This window comes from Pseudocercospora fijiensis (genome assembly GCF_000340215.1).
Source record: "Pseudocercospora fijiensis CIRAD86 unplaced genomic scaffold MYCFIscaffold_8, whole genome shotgun sequence".
NCBI lineage: Eukaryota > Fungi > Ascomycota > Dothideomycetes > Mycosphaerellales > Mycosphaerellaceae > Pseudocercospora > Pseudocercospora fijiensis.
This window is the reverse complement of record NW_006921539.1, coordinates 3,738,517-3,759,102: the sequence shown is the minus strand read 5'-3', so window position 1 is coordinate 3,759,102 and position 20,586 is coordinate 3,738,517. Positions and strand designations below refer to the sequence as shown.

Below are 20,586 nucleotides of genomic sequence, written 5' to 3'. Positions count from 1 at the left end.
TCCCCCTTCCGGAATCCGACTAACCTTCCCCCCATACTCCCTCAATCATCCTGCCTCCACCTCGTCGCCCACCCAATCTCCCTCTCAATACGATCCAAAATCGCAAGAATAGCGCGATGCTCACTCTCATGACTCATATGCTGCCCGGCAATCCAAAGCGGCTGCACACAATTCGTCCAACACGCATGATTATCATTAGAAATGGAAATCGCACAAATCTGGCGGGCGTGCCAAAGGATACTCCGAGGTTTCTTCGCTGCTGCTGCGAAATTTACGTGCGAAGGTTTGTATTTTAGCATCAGGAGAGCGGAGGTGTGATACATTTGGTTTCCCGAGACGGCGGGGCCGTTGCCGTATAGGAGGGTGGGGAAAGGTTTGGTTTCGTCCATGATCGGGGGTGGGATGTGTAAGAGGACTTTCATTTCTTCCGGGCGTTCGTCCCACCAGCGATCGAGGAGTTCGAAGAGGCGGGTCCATTGGTGCAGGTATTCGGAAGCGTCCATGCGATGGGCGAGGTTGCGGTGTCGTTGTTCCCATTTTCCCGACGAGCAGAGGAGATCGACGACTTGTGCGGTGAGGTAGACGATGTGGTTGGCGTACATGTCGAAGCTTTTGTGCAGATTCATCAGCATGTTCACGTCTTCGATGATGTTGCCGCGTCCCATCCAGTTTGAGAGTGGGATCAGAGTTCTTTCGCTGGAGATGAGACCTCCGCAGATGTCCATGCGAGCGAAGCACCAGAATAAAGCTTGTTCTAGTCCGCCGCAGCCTCCGGATATGCCCAACGCTTGGATCAGTGCCGCACAGCCGTCCAGGTGTCGTCTCCACGCCTTGGGCGAACAGCTCATCATCTCCAGAACACAAAGCACCACACATGATGCAAGGATCTCAGTCGTTCTATACTGGAGAAGAGGCGAAAGTAGATGGATTGCATGTTGATAAAGAGCCAGACTGCAGGAGTGATCCCTTCGGCGTGCCTTCAGTTCGATCTGCCTCGCAGATAATGCCAAGATTGAGTAGCGCAGATGTGAGTGGCGCTTTGCGAGCATGGGTAGCACGAGCTCGAAATGTCGATGAACATCGAATTTATCTAGCCATGGAGCAACTTCATTGATGTAATTCTGTAGGAGGACGTATTCTTGGTCTATGGACAAGTGAGCAAGTCTGCGCGACTCTTCGTCGTCGGCCGTTTCGGACGTCTCAGATCGTTGCAATTCCGGGTGGTGGTGGTCGGGGGAAGACATTCGAGATGGAGCTGTCGATCTTGCGGTGTCAATGATTTTGCTTCGGAGAGCCGCGTGCAATTCCTGAAACTCGGAGCCTGGAAGGAAAATGCCGTCGTCAAACTGCGAGTCGCTATACTGAGGCGAAAGAAAGAGGTCAGGAGATGTTAAGATTGGCGTTTGGGAGATTCCGCTGAGCTCATCATGAAGATCTATGGCTTCTGGTTGCAGGCTCAAGGGTGCAGAATGGTGACTCTGTATGGACGTGATTGGTTCAAGGGGCTCGAAGGGCAGGTCATGGGTGGGTGTGTGGTTGCTGAGATTGAGCGTGAGAGCATGCTGACGTGGTGTAGGCTGGGCAGTGGTAGCACTAGTACTTGAGTCCAGCAGCCTTGCTTCCTCGATGTCGTTAGTCGTCTCTTCGAAATAGTCCCGAATGACTTCAGAGGTGATATTGATAATCTTCGGGGGCCATGTCAGTTCGATGCTTTGCAAAGGCCACGCCCAATACAGCATACTTGATAGCTTTGGTTTCTGGAGTGCGAGGCGGCGTGTTTCATGGAGGGATGCTCGCGGGCCATGGTGTGGGCATTTTCAGGACGAAAGGACACTTTGACCCCCCATTCGCAGACTTCATTCCGTCCCTGGCAGGTCTCACAGGTAGGCTTGACCTCATCGCCTGCGGCCGATGTGAGAATGGGTATCGTTCTCCATGTTTCTGGCATTGACGTCGACATACATTTTCTACGCTTTCGGCGGCAATTAAGGCAGCCGGTCCTGGTACGCTTCTTCCCAATGGTCGCCAGCCTGCCATCCGTTTGCCGATGGGCTGGTTCCGTGGCTTCTTCGCTGTTATTGATCACGTCTTCGATGCTGGTGAATGGCACTGGCGGTGGCATTGGAGAAGTCCTCGCAACATGGCATGGTAAGGTGAAGAACGGGCCAAGACTCCAGAGTTCTCCGCATAGAAGTCTAATGCACGTTCTGGACTCTGGAGTAGGCGCACACTAAGAAATCAGATGGCCACGCGACTTGCCCTCGTCACGAACATCGCATGTTGTACCAGCTGCAGTTCGTGTTCTGGAAGGCCTGCCGATGATGTCATGCTGCGAATCCCATGAAGTGTGCAAGTTGGCCGACGCACGCGGCGCATGGGATGCTGGCTTAAGAAACTGCGTACATGGTCACCATCTGCAGCGGAACTCCACTGCTCTCCACATCATGGAGCGGAGCGGAGCGGAGTGTGCTGGGGACTCGGTGGGGAGCAGAAATCGGGGCTCACCAATGATCGACACATCCCTGAACATGACCGGAAGGCCTTGAAAGGCAATCCGGTATTCTAGTCAGAGTCGAATCTCAGTCGATCTGCCCAGTGCCAACTTTGCTCTCTCCAGCACACTCTATCACAACGAGAAGACCACAAGCTTGCTGTAGAGCGCCACGTCAACACTATTGCTTCATGCCTCCCATCCCCGGCAATGGCAAGCGCGAAAAGCGCATCGTAGGTACTAGCCTGAAGATGTACTTCGACCTGCCTTCGACCCTCCGCTACATCGAATCAGTAGCTTCCATCTCCGCCGCCGCAGACGCTGCCGATATCGACCTCTTCGTCATTCCCGATTTCGTAACCCTGCTGTCCGCGAAAGAGCGCTTGGCAAAGACAAATGTCCTGTTGGGAGCACAGGATTGTTACAGCGAGGACGAGGGTGCATATACGGGAGAGGTCAGTCCGTTGACTCTCAGTCAGGCCGGCGTGAAGATTGTAGAAATCGGCCATGCAGAGCGTAGACGCCTGTTCGGCGAGACGGATGAAGATGTGGCCAAGAAAGCAGCAGCGGTCGTCAGGAATGGCATGATACCTCTGGTCTGTATTGGCGAGAAGAATCAAAGCGACATCGCCTCGCAAGCAGTGGGCATTGCCGTGAGTGAATGCAAACCGCAGATCGAAGCAGCTCTGTCGCAAATACCTGACGACGCTGAGGTGATTCTGGCATATGAGCCCGTGTGGGCCATAGGTGCTTCACAGCCAGCGGGAGCAGACCATGTCGTCGCTGTCACCCAGAACCTCAGAGCGCTCTGCAAGAACAGAACAGGCCGCGTCCGGATTCTTTACGGCGGCTCAGCAGGTCCTGGCACTTTCCAAAAGCTGAAGCATGGCGTCGACGGCTGCTTCCTTGGAAGATTTGCGCATGATGTCAAGAATTTGGAAAAAGTTGTCCAGGAAATGAGCAGTTCATGCCCAGTTTAGGTCCTCCGCATGGCCTGGCCTGTCTTTCGCATGGCTTGACCTGTCCTTCGCATGGTCGCTTGGTCGAACTGTCGAAGCGCGACACGGGACCACGAGCCAGAAACTCTATTAAAGCTCATGGACCTAATCAGTGTTCACAGTGGTATGCTCAATATTCCTCTATGGACCATTTCTGCGACTCTACGCGGATATCCCTGGGTATACTTAAAAGAGCCTCGAGACTCGAGAGCCTCCTCACCTACTCACGTCACATAATGGTCTGAAAATCCGTATGGACCTACATGTATTATTGCTAAGCGCGACAAGGTCACCGCGCTGGTTATGCATATAAGGAGGACAGACCGGATCCACTCTCCCCTTATCAGTGTGTTAGTCATCCTAAGTAAAGCTGAATTTCTCTAAGTCCTTCGAGTTGGATTTTTGAGACAACGCGATACATAGATATAGCGATTTTAGTAAAGAAATAGAGGCAACAGAATGCCCTCTTTCGGACTAGAATATCTACTCTATAATAAAGGGCGTAGGTAGATAAAGAAATGCCCTCAGAATTCAAGATGTCCCCACTAGAGTTTGTTAGGGATCAAATGTACGCAGGCGTACCCGGATAAGTTCTGTCCTCCTTATATGCAAAACCACCGCGCTTAACTATCTTTCTTGATGTCACGGACCGACCAACAGCTCACAGACACTCCCGAAAAGCACAATCACGTCTCATCACGGCCAGGCAAAGCTGTTGGTCTCCGGAATTGAAAGGCTGTGCGCTGTCCGTCGCAACAGAGTTATCGCTCTTCCATGTTTCCCCATACATTTAGTCTTTGCAGGCCTGTGCCCTTATCAAATGCATCATCAAACTTTGCCAGGCTACCTCGAGTTCATCGTAGATCATCATCAGCGGTACAGCACCATAATCGCAGCCTACCGCCGTTTCCCTCAAAATGCGAGGTACTCGACGAGTATGCCCTTCCCCATACCACTGCCTCGCTTTGAGGTTAGTTCTACCGTCTCTGCGAATGGATCAAGCAAGACGAAAACATCAGATCTAGAATCTGATCTTCCGGGCCAATTGTACTACACCCATGTCCCTGGTCTACCAATCAACCGTCCCATCGGCTTTCCGCACGTTGTCGACCCAACCACCTTCGACGAAGACACTGCTATCGATGGCCTCAGTTTAGGAGATGGCATCAGTACGTTCCTGTGGCTATGGAATCGCAACGAGTTCCACAATTTCTTCAACCTGTCACACCCAAAGTTCGAGATTTGGTATCGTGCACCAGATGGAGTCATCAAGGACATGGCAATCTTGAGAAGCGGTCGGAATGTGATGGTAAGGAGAAGGAAAAGATTATGATCGAAATTCGTGGACTGATTTGTATTGAAGGTTGGTCTGCGTAGGTCTTCCAAGACTACGAGCATAGGTCAGCCCTGGGAACCTCCAAGTCCGCAAATCATCTCACTGATCGAACGGAATGGAAAGTGGTGTGGGAGAGCGTGTTCCGAAGCACCACACGCAATCGAGTGGTATGGTTCACAGCTCGCGAAGACGATCATATACCACAAGCTCTGGGATTTACAGTACTGGAACGCTTCAATCACTATATGCCATAATTTCGGCGAAGGGAACGACTGCTTCAGATGAAGCGCAAATAACGTGTCAAAAGTGGATAATGTTTAGTGGTAATGATAATATAGTGACGAGAACATCTCGAGGAAGACAGGCACCTCTCTCAATCCATTCACTGTGCCACAAGAAACCTGTCGATCATTCAGCTGCCATGCCTACAACAGCCTTGGCGTGACGTCCCATTCCATCAGATACCGTGCCGTTGGTACCTGACAAGACCTTGAAGAGAAGGCATTGAATCCCCAAACCTCCCTCAGAAGCTTTCCACAAGCATCACCACCAGAAACCCTCACTTCGCCTCCCTCCAAAGCAAGCCACCAACCCTCTCACCACCCTAATCCCCTCCACCTCAGCATTCAAATACACCACATCTTGGGGCACAGGTTCCGGACCACAACCCTTCTTTACCAAAGCAAACCGAACCCCCAACCTTACAAAATCCTCTCCCTTCTCCGACTCCGAATCCTCCTAGTCCTAGACAATTAATATTATAGAAGTCTCCGTCCCCGACGCAAAACCTATCCTTAACGACTAAAATTACTCCTATACAAGCCCCCTAGTCGCGAACGCCGTTTACTCTCTAAATTTACTATTACTACTAGGGGAAAGCAACGACACTTCTACTCTAACTCTATTAAATACTTTATATATAATCTAGTCCTTTCTAGAAAATACTATAGATTTCTATAAAACTAGTATAGAAACCCTAGATAGTATCTACTATTTTATAAACTTTAGAGAAGAATATACTACTTTAATTCGTAAAGCCTCGTATTCTTCGTTAAAAGATAAAAACGGATATTATATCTTTTTAAAAGTAGAATCTATTTATAAATCGGTAGATTATAAAGGGAAATTAGCTTTCGTTTTTCTAATTTTTTTAGTAGTAAGTTAAGCTCTAATCCCTATCCTCTCTTTATATCTCCTATCTCTTTTATTAAAAACTAACTAACTAACTAGTACTTACTTTAGCTTACTCTCCCCCTTACTCTAAACTTTATATCTCTAAATATAGGTCTCCTCGGCCTTCTATAATAGAACGAAGGTCCTAGGTATTTTTTCTTCTTTAGCGGCAAATAGATTAGATATTAAGTATTAGGAGGCGTATTTTAGGCGTTTAGTAAATAGATTATATCTTCTAGTTCTAGATATAGAGACGGAGGAGTCGTTTAGGATACTTTATATTAGGTTAAATAGTTTAGAGATAGATTTTCCGAAAAAGGAGGAGAAGGAGGAGAATAAGACTATAGAGAGTTTAAGTAAGAGGGTAGATTTAGCTATACTAGGGATTGCGGTAGTAGGGGTTACTAGGTACGTATTATAGAGACAGATAATAGTATAATAAATAGGGGAGTTAGTTCTCGAGAAATATTAATATAACTAGATATAAAACTCGTAGGCTAGTTTCTCGAAGCGGCTAATAGGATATTAGTATAATATAATTTAGAGGATATAAAGTAATAGTATCTAGGAAATAATTAGCGATCCTAATGCCTTTATATCCTATTCTAGTAATAACGTCGTCGTAGATATTATTAAGAAAAGGCTAGAGATATATTAGAAAAGACCGCCTTCTACTAGATTTGCTAAGAGCCTATATATACGAGAGTAATAGTTATAGTATCTTACTATATAACTTCGTTAGCTTTCGTTATTCTATATTCGGATCTTAATAGTATATAAGTTTGATTTTCTTCTAGTATTTATTATATTTAGGATCGTCTAGGCATTTCGTAATTGTAGACTACTTTATATATAATAGCGAAGCGTTATTTATAAGAATATTAAAAGAGTCTATAAGTTAGGTAAGGTATCTTAATCGCTAATATTACTATCGACGATTAAAACGACCTACGCTCGTTTTTATAGTAGATCTTAATATTTTACTACTTAGAGAGTAATAGACTTGCTATACTAAAGCATTATCCTAGACGCGATTAGGATAGCTATAAAATCTTATTTCCGAAAATAGATATCTATCTTTATAGAGGTAATAGAGATAGCGGAGTCTTAATTAAATTATATAAAAGGGAAGGCAAAGGTATTCTTTTATATAGGCTAATATATCTAAGCTTAAGTCTCCTATTTTAGAAGGAACGATAAATTAGTTATACTTTTTAATATTTGAGAGGCATTATATAAGTAATAGAGCTATTCTACTCTATAGATAATAGCGCCTAACTAATTTAAAGCGTATATACTATCTAATATAGATATATTTCTCGAGAAGGATACTCTTACCTTAAGGCTCTCGATAAGAATAGTAGTTAGGTCGTCGGAACTAACTATAGAAGTCTCCGAGTTCGTTATTTATAACGTTTTTTAAGGTTGCTTAAGTATCCTCTCTACGACGTATTTAAGACTAAAATTGTCGCTACTACGGTATACTAATCTAAACTATAGCAAAATCTTTATCGTCTATTTATTACTTGCTAGAAACGCTACTACACATAAGTTAGTAGTATCTTCTTAGTCCTAAGAAGTTAAACATTCAGAAATCGGAGCCTATATATCTTCGCTAGAATACAGCATATACGTTACTCTTTACGATCCTTACCGGCAAGCCGAACACACATCCCGAAGCACTATTACTATTACCCTAACCTAACCTAACCTAGTATCTCTATCCTTTCCCCTATAGTATAACCTATATACCGACCTCCCGACCGAAAAAGAACGAAGACCTAGCCCTCTAACGCTAAGCCAACTAACTAGGTCCTTCCTTCCTACGAATTTCGGCCGTAACTTGTAACTAGAACAATAAAATCCTTTATACGTTATAGTCCTAACCCGACCGGACGGACGGAAATAATAGAGATAGTATGTAGCCGGTTAGTAAAGCGCTCCTTTAACCGAATACGGATACTAAGGTATCGATTATAGTTAGTAAGCAGGCTCTATATACCCCTGTCTTGCTAAGGGCGCTCTATACGTAGAGCGCCTGTCTTAAGGCCTAATAGGTTATCGTCGGTGCCGTAGAGGGTATAGTGCTATTGCCTTAGGTTAAGTAAGTAACTTTACGAGACCCGTATAGAATAAGAGTCTTACTTATCGAGTCTACTATTGCTACGGTTATATAATAGTAGATAGTTCAAATAGTAGTCTAAATAAAGCCTTTAACGGTTAGTTTCTAAGTAAGTAAGAAGCCGTTACTATAGGAGCTATAGAAGGCTCTTTCTAGCTTAATTCTTTACCTACTCCGGCTCTAACTAAGCGCGAGTTTAGCTAGAGTCCTTTATAGACGCCTAGTTGCTTCTAATAGTCGATTGAGCGCACTACAATATCTAAGCCTATCTACTAAGCTATTACTAACTTCCGTAGCTTCAATAATAGCGCTCTACCGATACCCCCGAGGGCTCCGCGATTAAGTTAAAGTGCGAGGCAGGCTCGTTAGTAGAGCTAGTTGCGAGAGGCAGTTATAGCGGTTAATCTTAAAGACGACGATACGCTAATAACTAATATCGGCCGGAAGGGTTATATAGAAGCGTAGAAGCTCTGCCTTATAAGGTATATAGTTACTAAAGAAGAATAGTATAGTAAGCCGCACTTCTAGGCGAAGGTTAGTAATACGTAGATAATAGAGACTCGTAAGAAGTATAGCAACCTATAGAGGGTGTTCGATCGTATACTAAAGGATTATGCCTAATACAAGCTCGACAACTAGATATATTCCGGCGGCGAGAATAAGGACGACTACTTCTAAGCAATAGAAGAAGCTAAGCGAGTTGTTAAGGAGTATGCTACTACTAAGAAGCAAGCCGCTATCGACGTAGAAGCGGCTATTAAAGAGAGTATAGAGACAGAGCGTAGAAGGAAGAACTTAACGCAGCGTAAAAGCAGCAAACGTAGGGTGTCTATGTCTACTAGTACCGACAGCAGTAATACTAGTAACACTAAAAACTATAAGAAGTCCGCGGACGATATAACGGACGATAAGGACACTACTACTACCGAGAGTATTGCTATTAAGTATACTAGAAGACCGTTAGCAACTCCGGCTCCTACTACCGCGGAGATAGCTTCTCCGGCTCCCTCTACTACGCCCTCTACTACTGCTAGTAAAATACTAAAGAATAAAGAGAAAAAGAAGGCGATAAAGGAGAAGAAAAAGAAGAAGATAACGGTTAAGGAGTCTATAGCGTTAATAGCTAGGGGTTATACTAAAAGGCAGAAGCGTGCTAAGCGTAGTAGTAAGGAAGTCTCCGGCTTAAGGTCCGAGTTAGCTAAAGTCAAGGTATAGAATACCGCTATACTAGCTGCTATTACTAATCTAGGGCACATATTCGCGTAGGCAAGGCTATAGGGTGTCTCCGTACCTTAGCATATACCTTAGTAAGTAAATGCTGTATTTAGTAACGCAGAAATAGCTGAATTCGCGAGAGAGTTAGCTCCGGAGGGCTTCGAGTTTAAGGGATTTAAGCTATAAGTAGGGGTCTCTGTACTAATATACAGAGCTAGGGTAGACTTTCCTTTCTATAGTTATTGTATACTTATTTCTTAACCGATTTGCTCTAAATTTTGATATATTGTAGACCTAATAATAGTAAATAAGCGAATAAATAATTATATATAGATGCCGTATATATATAGTAGTATAGGTAGAGGGTAAGGGTAATAAGAATTAAGCGTCGCTTATTTTAGCGGAGAACGCGGGGTTATAGGGTTAGGTCTTAGCACCCGGATTTAATATAGAAGGAGGACGATAGGAGACACAGAGCCCGCTAGAGAGTAACGGCCGGAACAGATATAGGGGATATTTAGTAAGGAATTGTATATAGAAGACCTATATCGGGTTCTTAGGTATACCGCCGTAGGGGTAGAGGTACTCTTCGATACTCGGAGGTATAGTTTTAAAGCGATTAGTAGTTAAATTGCGCCTCCTTACGCAAGTTATACAGTTTGTAAGCAGTATAGCGACTATATAATATACCGTAACAGGTTGTCTTTCTATATATTGTTGTTATTCTAAGGCACTATAGGTCTAGAGTTGAAAGGACTATCTAAAGCCGTATTCTACGGCTAATCTTGCCCTAGATATATACTTGTTCTAAGACCTCTTATCTTTGCTTAATTAACGCGATTTATCGTTATTCTTATATAGCCTTATAACGCCGTAGACACACTTATATGCTTGTTACGATATAACACCGTTATATATACGATAGTAGGCAGCGGTTACTATCGACCGCTACGGTCGCTATTACTACTAATAGTAGGACTATTATATAGATAGCTTGCCTCGCGGTATCTTAGAGAATGCATTAACTTTTATACCGTACAACCGTTACGATACCTTCGTACTATAACCGTATGCCTAGCAACTTAGTAGCTTCGCTTAATACTTAGTTAGCTTCTATACTAACTACTAGTCCTCTACCCGAATCGACCCTAGTTATTACGGCGGCGACGAGAATCGACGCGATTAGCTACAGGTCCTACCGATCTTCCGCCGATTACTACGATTTAACTCCTACCCGTTACGACGGTATCTATTCGATTTACTACCCTTCTGCACTATACCCTACCGACGCGCGAGCGCCTTATCGGCGATCCTATTAGTACCCTAAGGAGACAGTAGTAATAGTTTCTACCTTTAGTAGCAATTGCCTACTATACCTAGGTCTAGGGGCAGCCGCTTTCCCTAGGAGGACCTGCCCGATAAGCTACGCTCCTCCGCCTTTAGTCGGTTCTCCGTTATTATCCTCTGTTTAGAGACTATCTCGCCTCTACCCTCTTACTAATAGTTTACCCGCTTGCCGTAGCTCCTTCGGACTCGCTTCTAACTCCGGTAGAAGCCTCGAAATTAGCTAAGCTAGCGGTTTAACCGCTGCCCTAGTACTACAATCTCGGATTGCTAGATATAGAGCCCTATATCCTACGTATCTGTTCCTATATTTAGAACTACGTCGATTATAGCGAGAACTTCGCGACCTAGCTTAGGGCAAAGTATAGCCGAATCGACTTGCTTACCTTATACGTTCTATATTATTACCCGCTCGTAGGAAATCCGCCGCCTCGGTAGGCTAAAATCGAGGAACTCTACCTAGACGCCCTTAACGGTTATAACTTCCTAGGATAGTAGGTAGTAGATAAAGGAATCCTAACTAAATCGGTTAAGGAGCTTAAAGCCGCGCTCCTAACGGTACGCGATTTACGCTATTACCGTTAATTCTACCCGGAGATCTATCTACTACCTATAGTAGAGTAGCGCCTACTAGCCTAACCGCCTTAAGTCCTACCGCGGCCTACGGTTTCGCCTATTACTACGGTAGAAACAACCGTACTACCGGAGTAGCGTCCCGGTTCGCCTAATAGCTCGCTTAAATCGGTTTTCTTACGGAGGCTACTTAAGCTACGATACCTAGCAGACGAGAATCCTTAGAAGCTAAGGGGGCCTCTACCTAAGACTTCCTCTAAGGAACCGTTAACTAGGCCTTCCGATCTGTCGACGTCGCTGTTCTAGGATATCGGTCGCGGCTAATTGCCTCTAATAAACGATAGCCTCGCCGACCCGTAGGCTAACGAGCCGCGTAGTCGTTTCTAATATCGTACCCCGGTAGATGCCTTATAGACAACCGAGGAGATCGATAGGGCGAATATCGCTATATAGTAAAACCGTTAGCGTCGTAATTATCTTCGCGAATTAGCTAGACGGAGAAGAGTCTATCTTAACGAAGTCGTATTAGACTTTCTAATAGAATAGGCGATTTTACTGCTATCGGCTACGCGTAAGCTAAGTCCGCCCTAGCCGAACCCGGGTTAATACGATTACTAGCAGAGGGTAGACGTATATATAAATGCCCGTAGGTATAGCCGCTTACGTTAGGGCGGGTTTGCGCTAGGCGATCCGCCTAGTAATCTGCCTAGTAATCCTCCTAGCAATCTACCTAGAAATCCTCCTAACGATCCTCTACTACCGCTACCGGGTAACTTCGATCCGGGTAATTCCTCTCGTAAGCCGACGTAGGGTTAGCCTTTGCCCTTTCTACTATTAGACTTATAGGGCCTACTACGGGAAGGCAAGAAGCAACGCCGGAAACACTATCGGTATAGGGATAATCCGAGTAAGGATAGATCTTTATCTAATAGTAAGAATTCGGACGACTCCGATTAATCCTCGTCGGATAATAATAGCTCCTTAGATACTAGTTATTATAAATACGCCCGCCGACGTAGATACTATTAGTATTATCGGGACTACGTCGCGGAAGCGCTAGTTTCTAAAGCGAGTTATGTCTAGGGGCACTACGCCCGCCCCTAGCGGCTACGGTTCGACCTAGCGTATCTTAGGTTCTTCGATCCTCTATTTAGCGTTATAGATTATAGCGAGGGAGACTACGCCTTAGTCGGGAACAAGATAATATACCGTTCGGTATACGCTTTTATCGAAGCAGCTAAGGATTATACTTATATCGTAGAGCGAGAGACGGTTCGTTTTAACCTCTCCCTTTGCTTTCGAGGGGTAGCGCTTAGTTAGTATTATAGTTACCTTTCTAGCCGCAACCGAGTAAAGCTCTACAGCGGATACGGCCTAAAGCGCTAGGAACGTTATCTTAGCAAGAAATAGAAGGTCCCTCCGATAAAGGCGATAGATCTCCTTAATAAGCAACGCTATAACTAGTAAGATATCGCTTTAGGGCGTTTAGTAACGGACTTTATTATTAAGACGGTGCGACTCGCTAAGGATACTAGTATATAGAAATCGAACCGGCTCTTAGAAGCTTATCGTCGAATAGATCCGCGCCTCTAATTAAATATAGACGAGCTAAATTATCGTATAAAGGTCGATAAGTAGGTTATATACTACGAGAAGTAGGTATTAATCTAGGAGTATATACTTTCGTCCTCGTCTAATCGTCGCCTAGACGCTACGACTAGGAATAATAGCCGCGCTAGTAAGGCTGCCTAGTAGAACTAATACGAAGGGAACGCCTCTTATATCCTAGCGAGCTTCGCTCTAGTAAGAGCGTCCCCTAACTACTAGAACTACGATATCGACCGACCGAACCTACTACGCCTTACTAACGCCTATTAGCAGAATCGCCTGCCTAACGCCTCTTAGTAGAATCGCCTACCGCTAGTAGGAAATAGTAAAGGACCGTCGAAGGGTAGTAGCCCTACCTTCCTTTCGAAAGACCTAAAGCGAGTCGATTCGCGCCTATTTAATCGATAAAATAGAAAGCGCAACGATCGAGCTCGTAAGTAGACTAACTTTGCCGATAATAGTAAGAGAGTAGGCGATACTATAAATAATGCTAACTAAGCCGACGACGGCTATCGAGAGAATAGTTAGAAGGATAATAGAAGAACCGACGCGGATAATTATAGCTATTTTAGTAACGCCGAAGAAGACGCCAACTACTTTACCGACCCTTACGACTCCGATCTAGGCTTAGGAGCTTACTTTACGGACGTAGGCGATCGCTCGCTATTAGCGTTAAACTCGGTGCTATAGGCTAAAGCGTCCCTACTAGCGGCGATCTAACTATTTGCCTCTACGAAGTACGTTTATAAGGTCTATAGGCGGCGATTTAAGTTAGGCAACCTTCTATACTAGTATATTTGTAAGAAGTATATAGAGGCGACGACGCCTTCTACTATTATTAAACGCGTATCGGCAAACCCGGAAGTAATTTAGTCGAAGGCGCCTCCGTTAGCTTAGTAAGGTTACGCATTCCGGAATTAGTAATATATAACTTTCCCCCTTCGGTTATTACTATCTAGTATATCTATATAGGTCTGCCTAGATACCGGCTATATACTTACTATTGCAGAAAAAGACTTCGTTCTAAGCTATCGCCCGGACGTAGAGGTACGTAAGCTACGCGAACTAATCGAAATCGGCGGCATCGCCGGCGCGTATCGCTCTAGGGAATACGTCGTATTAGACATGTTTGTCCTAGTAGCAAAGACAGACGGTATAGTCTCCCTAGTGCGAATAACTCGTAAGGTTTACCTAGTTCCTAAACTAAAGGCAAAAATCCTAGTCGGTATAGATACGATTACTCTAAAGGGAATAAAGATCGATATTCCTATATAGACGGTTACCGTAGCTAGTTAGGATAACGCCTGCTTTAAAGTAGCCGTTAAGCGCAAGAAAGGGAAGTCGGTTTAGCGCCCTATAAGGCTAGCGGAGGACGTAACATTAGCGCCGCGTACAGTCGCCCTCGCGCTAGTTAAGTACGGCGGTAACCTTCTTAAGGGCCGGGATTTCATTCTAGACGCCGGTTTCTTAGTCTAGCTAACTAGTAATATATAGGGATTGTCGTTACAAGCTCTGCCTTTAGTAACGGCGTATAATTAGGTCGTAGACGCTAATTTTTCTTATACGTATATTTGTAACGATATAACTACTCTAGTAACGATTCGAGCCGGATAGCTGCTCGGTTCGTTAAGTAATAGGACTATTGCTAGGGCCTACTATATTAACGTAGCCGACTACGGACTAGCAGGATTAAGTCCTAACGCTTTTACGGCTACGCGGGATATGCTAAATACATAGCGGGAATACTAGTACGCGTTAGGTATAACGATCTACGGTAACGATAACTAAGTAGACTAAATTGCTATAGTAGTCGAGCAGTACCCGGAGCTCTTTACTAATCGCTAGACGGTCGTTAATATTCCCGAGTACGATTACATACCTATCCTAACTATACTAAATTACCTAGATCTGTTACTACCCCTCTATATAATTAACCTAGGTAAAAGGGATCGTAAAGTAGTAAATAAGATATATAACGACCTATACCGCTAGGGGAAGATATAGTACATAACCGAGCCTACGCCCTTCGGCTTCCTAGTATTTGTCGTATAGAAGCGCGTTGCTAACAGTAAAGGTAGTATAATTAATAAGCCGCGGGCGGTAGTCGATATACGCGCCTTAAATAAGGTAACGATCCCCGATAGCTATTAGATACCGCTCTAGGCGGACCTCTTTATATAGTTAGTAGGGTGCTAGTATATTAGTACTATAGACTGTCTAACCTTCTTCTACTAATAGGGCGTAAAGCCGGAGGATCGTTACAAATTAACGATTAATACTTATCGTAGCTAGGAATAGTATAAGGTCGCTATTATAGGATATTCGAATAGTATCTAATTCGTATAGCGGAAGCTAGATTAGATCCTTCGCGACTGTCGCAGCTTTACGCGAGCTTATATCGATAATATCGTAGTGTTTTCGAAGACGTTGCCTAAGCATCTCGATTATCTAGAAGCGGTCTTCTAGAGATTAGACGCCGTAAGGATTAGCATTAGTCCGAAGAAGACTTTCTTAGGCTTCCCCTCTACGACCCTTTTAGGTTAGTATGTTAGCGGCCTCGGTCTAGCTACGAGTAAAGAGAAAATCGTAGCGATTACCTCACTTTAGTTCCTAGAGAACGTATAGAAGCTAGAGCATTATCTCGGTCTAACTAATTAGTTGCGGCAATACATCCTATACTACGTATAGATAGCGGCGCCTCTATAGGCAGAGAAGATACGCTTATTAAAAGAGGCGCTAGTTACCGGCAATAGTCGTCGCTAGCACGTCGCCGTTACGACGCTAGGTAAGAACGATTAGCACCGCGACGAGCTAGTAAAAGCGTTTCGCTTATTACAATCGATGTTCTACGAGCCCTCCTTCTTATACTATTTCGACCCTAACCGTCGCTTATACGCTAATATAGATTCCTCTAAAAAGTTTAGCTATAGCGCGGTACTCTACTATATCGATAGAGACCTAGACCCTATTCTATCTAAGGGAAAGGCGCAGTTGTTTCCTTATTATAAGGTTTAGCCTATTTTGTTCTTAAGCCGAGGCCTAACTTAGGTAGAGATACGATATTAGCTAATAGAGCTCGAATACTCGGGAATCGTATAAATAGTAAAGAAGGTAGGCTATTTAATACATACTTTATCGAGGCCGACGACTATCTTTATAGACTACTATACCGCGGTCGGTCTTACTAACTCGGTATCGATAACTACGACTACCGATATAGGTAAGTAGAACCTAAAATTAGTAAGAGTATCGATATTCCTTTCCTAATATCGAGTCGATATAGTTTACCGTCTAGGGCAGATATACCTAGTTCTAGACGCCCTTAGTCGACTTCTAGGGGATATAGAGTCGCCTAAGCTAACGCCGGACAAGGAGAACTTAGACCCGCTCTCTTACTATACCGACGCTACGCCCTTTTCGGCCGACCTAGAGGAAGTAGCCTACTTCTATACGATATTAGTAGAGCTAGATCCGGATTTCCGACGTCGGTTAAACCGAGCGTACGATAACGACGAACATTAGTCTAGGGTTTTACGACTAGTTTAATAAGCGTAGGCGCAGAATGCTTTAGAGCGTCTCTATTCGGAAAGAGCTAATATACCTTCGGTAACGAAAACGCTAGTTCGGTATAAGGGTAGCAAAAATCCGGACCTATTCGTAGGTAATAAGTTTAATAGTCCGCTAGGTATTCGATTCTTCGAAAGGGACGGCCTCTTATATTTCCGTAACTAATCTTTAGGGCGCGAGCGACTCTATATCCCTCGAGCCTTAATAGGCGAGATCTTCGAGCAGGCTTACGATAACCGTTGCTACTAAGGCTTTTAGCGCGTCTTCGACCGTATTTAAGCTTCCTTCTTTATATATCGACTCGCTCGCTACCTTCGCCTCTATTTAGATTATTATTACTAGTATCTCCTTTTACGTACCCCCCGATACGCTCCTTACGGCGAACTTTACCCGATCTAGAATACGGAGGGCCTATACTATACTATAACGATAGATCTCGTAACCGCCTTGCCGGTTACGACCGATAGATTTAATATACTATATACGATTACTTATAAGACGTCTAAGCGGGTAGTAGTCGTCCTAGGTAAAGAGGACTAGAAGGCCTACGACTAAGGCATCGCTCTAATCGATAGGCTTTGCTTAATAGATATAAGTATACTAGTAGTGCTTATCGCTAATCGTAATCCTCGCTAGCTAAGCGACTTCTTTAAGGGCGTTTTCTCGCGCCTATATACGAAGCTAGCTACGTCTATAGCCTACTACCCTTAAACCGATAGTTAATCCGAGCGAACTAACTAAACGGTCGAGACGGCAATTCGTTACTAGTTAGCGGATTATCCTAGCGAGGATTAGACGACGTTTATCCTATAGCTATAAACTACGCTTAATAACTCCTGCAATACGACTACCGGTTAGTCGCTAAACGAGGTTGCTACGGGCGTAAGGACGAATCTCGACTCGCTCGATATACTATATAACTATCCGTATAATAGAGCGGTAGCGCGTAGTCGTATCTAGAAGGAAGTCTAGGACGCGATTACTTAGGCGAACGTAAAAATAAAAGAACGGTATAATAGCAAGTATAAGCCCCTATTCCTTAAGCTAGGTAACTGTATTATACTTCGCCTATACCGTAGTTACGAAGTGCCCGGTTAGTCGTACAAGTTTAGCTACCGTTTTAAAGAGCCTTTTACGGTTCTTAAGAAGGTCGGATAGCTAGCCTACCGTCTCGAGTTGCCGCTATTAATGCGTATCTATCTAGTAATATCGGTTTCGTAGTTAGAAAAAGCTCCTAAAGACTTAGATCCTTTTAAGAGAACTATTAATTACGAGCCCCCGCCTATCGTAGCTAAGGACGGTCTAGGTTCTAGTAACGAGGGCGATTCTTACGAAATCGAGCGCTTTCTAGGGCGAAGGACCGTCGTTCGGAAGGGCTAGCCCGTTCTCTAATACCTAGTAAAGTAGAAGGGGTATAGGAGCGCCTATAATATATAGTATAATATCGACGACTTAATAGGCGCAGACGATCTACGCAAAATCTACGATAATACCTACCCTTTAGAGGAGGCCCCGCTATCCCGTACCCTCCGTAGGGTAGTAAAGCGGACGAGAACGCGCTAGCCTTTTTTAGAGGTTGCTAGCTCCGCTAATAAAGGCGAGGCCGGACAATCCCTCGCGGTTTATCGCAAATCGATACAACTCTACGGCGCGACTCCTCCTTCGGAGTTATAATCCGCTTAAGCGTGCCCTTATATCGTTATCGTAACTACGTTACTTAGGCAACCGTTATACGTAGACGCGGGCTATCCCTTATTTAGTATCGATCTTTCCGGACGATAAGAGAGCTTTCTATTAATTACCGACGACGAATAGAAACGGCCCTCGAGCGCGATAATCGCGTCTATCGCGGGGAACGTAAACTAGTAGCTTTTTAGAAAAAATTTCTATAGCACCGATCGCGATATAAGCGCCTAAACGTTATATTATTCGAGGCGGATTTGTAGTACGCGTCTTACCTATATCGTAAGGCCGACACGTTCGACCTCCTCTAAGGAGCGATAGCTAAGGAATATTATAGAAGCGAGGATCGAGAACCCTAGGATACCGCGATAGGGAATAGTAAGGTTAACGCTCCTCGCGGAGAACCGCTACTATTAGACAGTCTAGGATCGGCCGGATAGTCCTTATTTGTTACTAGCTTAACGCCTATATCTAAGCTAGAGAGTAGGGCAAGTAATAAGAATATAGTATTAGATACTACGGTCGAGAGGTATACGGCCGCGCCTAAGCTAGATAATATAACGGATAAGGAGGTTATAGTATTAGACACTATAGTCGAAAGTCGCGCGGCCGCGCTAGAGGCAGATAATAGGACAGATAAAGAAGATACGGTATTAGACGAAACGGTCGAGAATCGTATAGCCGCGCCGGAGCCTAAGGACGTACCGAGTAGAGAGGATATAGCCTTAGACCCTTCGATCGAGGCTCCTACGCTCGCGTCTAAGCTTAAGTATATAACGAACGAGAAGGATATAACGCTTAATACTACGGTCGAGGAACGTACGGCTACGCCTAAGCTAGAGAATTTAGAGGGCCTAGTAAAGGATTTAGTAGGCAGAGAAGACGCAATAGCGGATTAGATCGGCGAGTATCGTAGAGAGATAGATAACGCTACGCTTAACCCGCAATAAACGCGTCTAGAGGAATACGGTACTAACCTAGCGTAGACGCTAAAGGGCTTTACGATCCTCGCTATAGCGGAAGGCAATCTTCGATAGACCTTTCGTAAGGCGCTATCGCTTATTTCTACCGACGGCAGTTTAAGTACCGGCGAGGTTTAGGCGGTATTAAGCTACGCTACTAAGAATAGATATATACGGCCTTTCTTAATATTTACCGAGGACGGATTAGATATAGAACTATACTACGTATTAATAGACTCCGGTCGACAACTATTATAGCGATACGTACCGTTGTTCTTAGGCCGTAGTCGTATTAACGACATACTAATAGCGAGCTTAGTACCGTTGCCCCCGGCTAATAATATAGACGAATCCGATTTGGAATTACTCGAGGTAATAGCTCGCCCGCAATCGTAGAGGACGCTAGGTAGCGAGTTTAGTACTATATAGCGTTAGACTATTACTAGCCTGTCGATAGTGCTTCCGAATCTAGACTATCCGCTCTCTAATATTAGACGGTTCTCCTTTCTAAAATATTACGTATCGGCGGTTATCGCGGCGGTTAATCTAGATTACGTTTTCGATAGGAAGTCGTTTATATAGGCGGTTACGGCGCTTACTACGAAGAAGAAATAGTTAATAGAGCTAGCGAAGGCGTTACTAGGCGAGGGCCGATAGACGGGCCGAGCGCTCTATAAGGCTATAGCCGACTACTTTATCGATAAGGACGACCCTCCGCCGTACTATTTAGGTAAATAGGAGTTTGTTTAGAAGGGCAAAGCGTTATAGGTCGAGATTCTAGAGGCCGAGAAGCTATAGGACATCGTACCGGGCTTCTTTGCCCTTTACTAAGACGCCGCTGCCTACGCGTCTAGTAGCCCGGTTAACGGTATAGAAAGCGGCCCGATTAATCCTATTAGCGCGTAGCCTCTTAACGCGCCTTCGGCTTTAGAATCGGCACTACTGTTAACAATACCCGCAAATCGACCGGCTTTACTAGAATTACTATCTCCGCTAGTGCGTATACTTCCTAATTTACCGCTACTATAGGTACCTGCCTTTCTAACGTAGGCGCCGAGTAACGGCTCGCTATAAGCGCCCGTACTAGCTCCTCCTAAGCTCCTAGCTACTCCGATCGAGTCGGTTTTTAAGGAACCTCTAGTCCTATCCCCTAAAGAACTTAAGTTCAAGCGGTAGCGGCTTCGAGGCTAGCGGGCGCGCTAGACTTTAATTAATAAGCGTCTCCTTCGCGCTAACGAGACGCCCGAATAAGCTGCAATCCGATAGTACGTAGAGTACGAGGACTATAATAAGAAAGTCGATACGCTAATCGCCGCTAATCCTATAGAGCGTAATAAGAATAGAGACGTATACTTTGTCTAGGCCGCGAAGCTCGTACGTAACGCGTACGCTAAGGACGCTAACGGTCGGCTGCCTAATCTCTTTCGCCTATATCTATATAAGCGAATAGTCGAACACTATTTAGTAAGGCTTTAGTATTACCTATATTATTTGTACCTTATAGCTAGCGATCG

The 20,586-nt window shown here is 44.7% G+C and overlaps 3 protein-coding genes across 3 annotated transcripts; 2 read left to right on the top strand and 1 right to left on the bottom strand.

Moving 5' to 3' along the window:
• Nucleotides 1-41: 41 nt before the first annotated feature.
• MYCFIDRAFT_142135 (uncharacterized protein) lies at nucleotides 42-2,122 on the bottom strand (the record flags this gene model as incomplete). Its single annotated transcript, XM_007932196.1, has 3 exons — nucleotides 42-1,685; nucleotides 1,742-1,902; nucleotides 1,963-2,122. The coding sequence occupies 3 exons, from the start codon at nucleotides 2,120-2,122 to the stop codon at nucleotides 42-44; spliced, it is 1,965 nt and encodes a 654-aa protein (XP_007930387.1).
• A 560-nt stretch (nucleotides 2,123-2,682) lies between these two features.
• Nucleotides 2,683-3,471, top strand: MYCFIDRAFT_37568 (uncharacterized protein; the record flags this gene model as incomplete). Its single annotated transcript, XM_007931492.1, has 1 exon — nucleotides 2,683-3,471. The coding sequence occupies one exon, from the start codon at nucleotides 2,683-2,685 to the stop codon at nucleotides 3,469-3,471; it is 789 nt and encodes a 262-aa protein (XP_007929683.1).
• A 683-nt stretch (nucleotides 3,472-4,154) lies between these two features.
• MYCFIDRAFT_87946 (uncharacterized protein) lies at nucleotides 4,155-5,185 on the top strand. Its single transcript, XM_007932195.1, has 2 exons — nucleotides 4,155-4,798; nucleotides 4,853-5,185. Exons 1-2 carry the CDS (start codon nucleotides 4,310-4,312, stop codon nucleotides 5,108-5,110), a joined length of 747 nt encoding a protein of 248 aa, XP_007930386.1. The 5' UTR covers nucleotides 4,155-4,309; the 3' UTR covers nucleotides 5,111-5,185.
• Nucleotides 5,186-20,586: the final 15,401 nt, after the last annotated feature.

What these genes read in the sequence shown, in the direction of transcription:
- MYCFIDRAFT_87946 (XM_007932195.1), top strand. Translation starts at nt 4,310, where the DNA reads ATGCATCATCAAACTTTGCCAGGCTACCTCGAGTTCATCGTAGATCAT. An exon ending in GAAGCGGTCGGAATGTGATG is followed by an intron (nt 4,799 to 4,852) that starts GTAAGGAGAAGG and finishes TTTGTATTGAAG; the next exon opens with GTTGGTCTGCGTAGGTCTTC.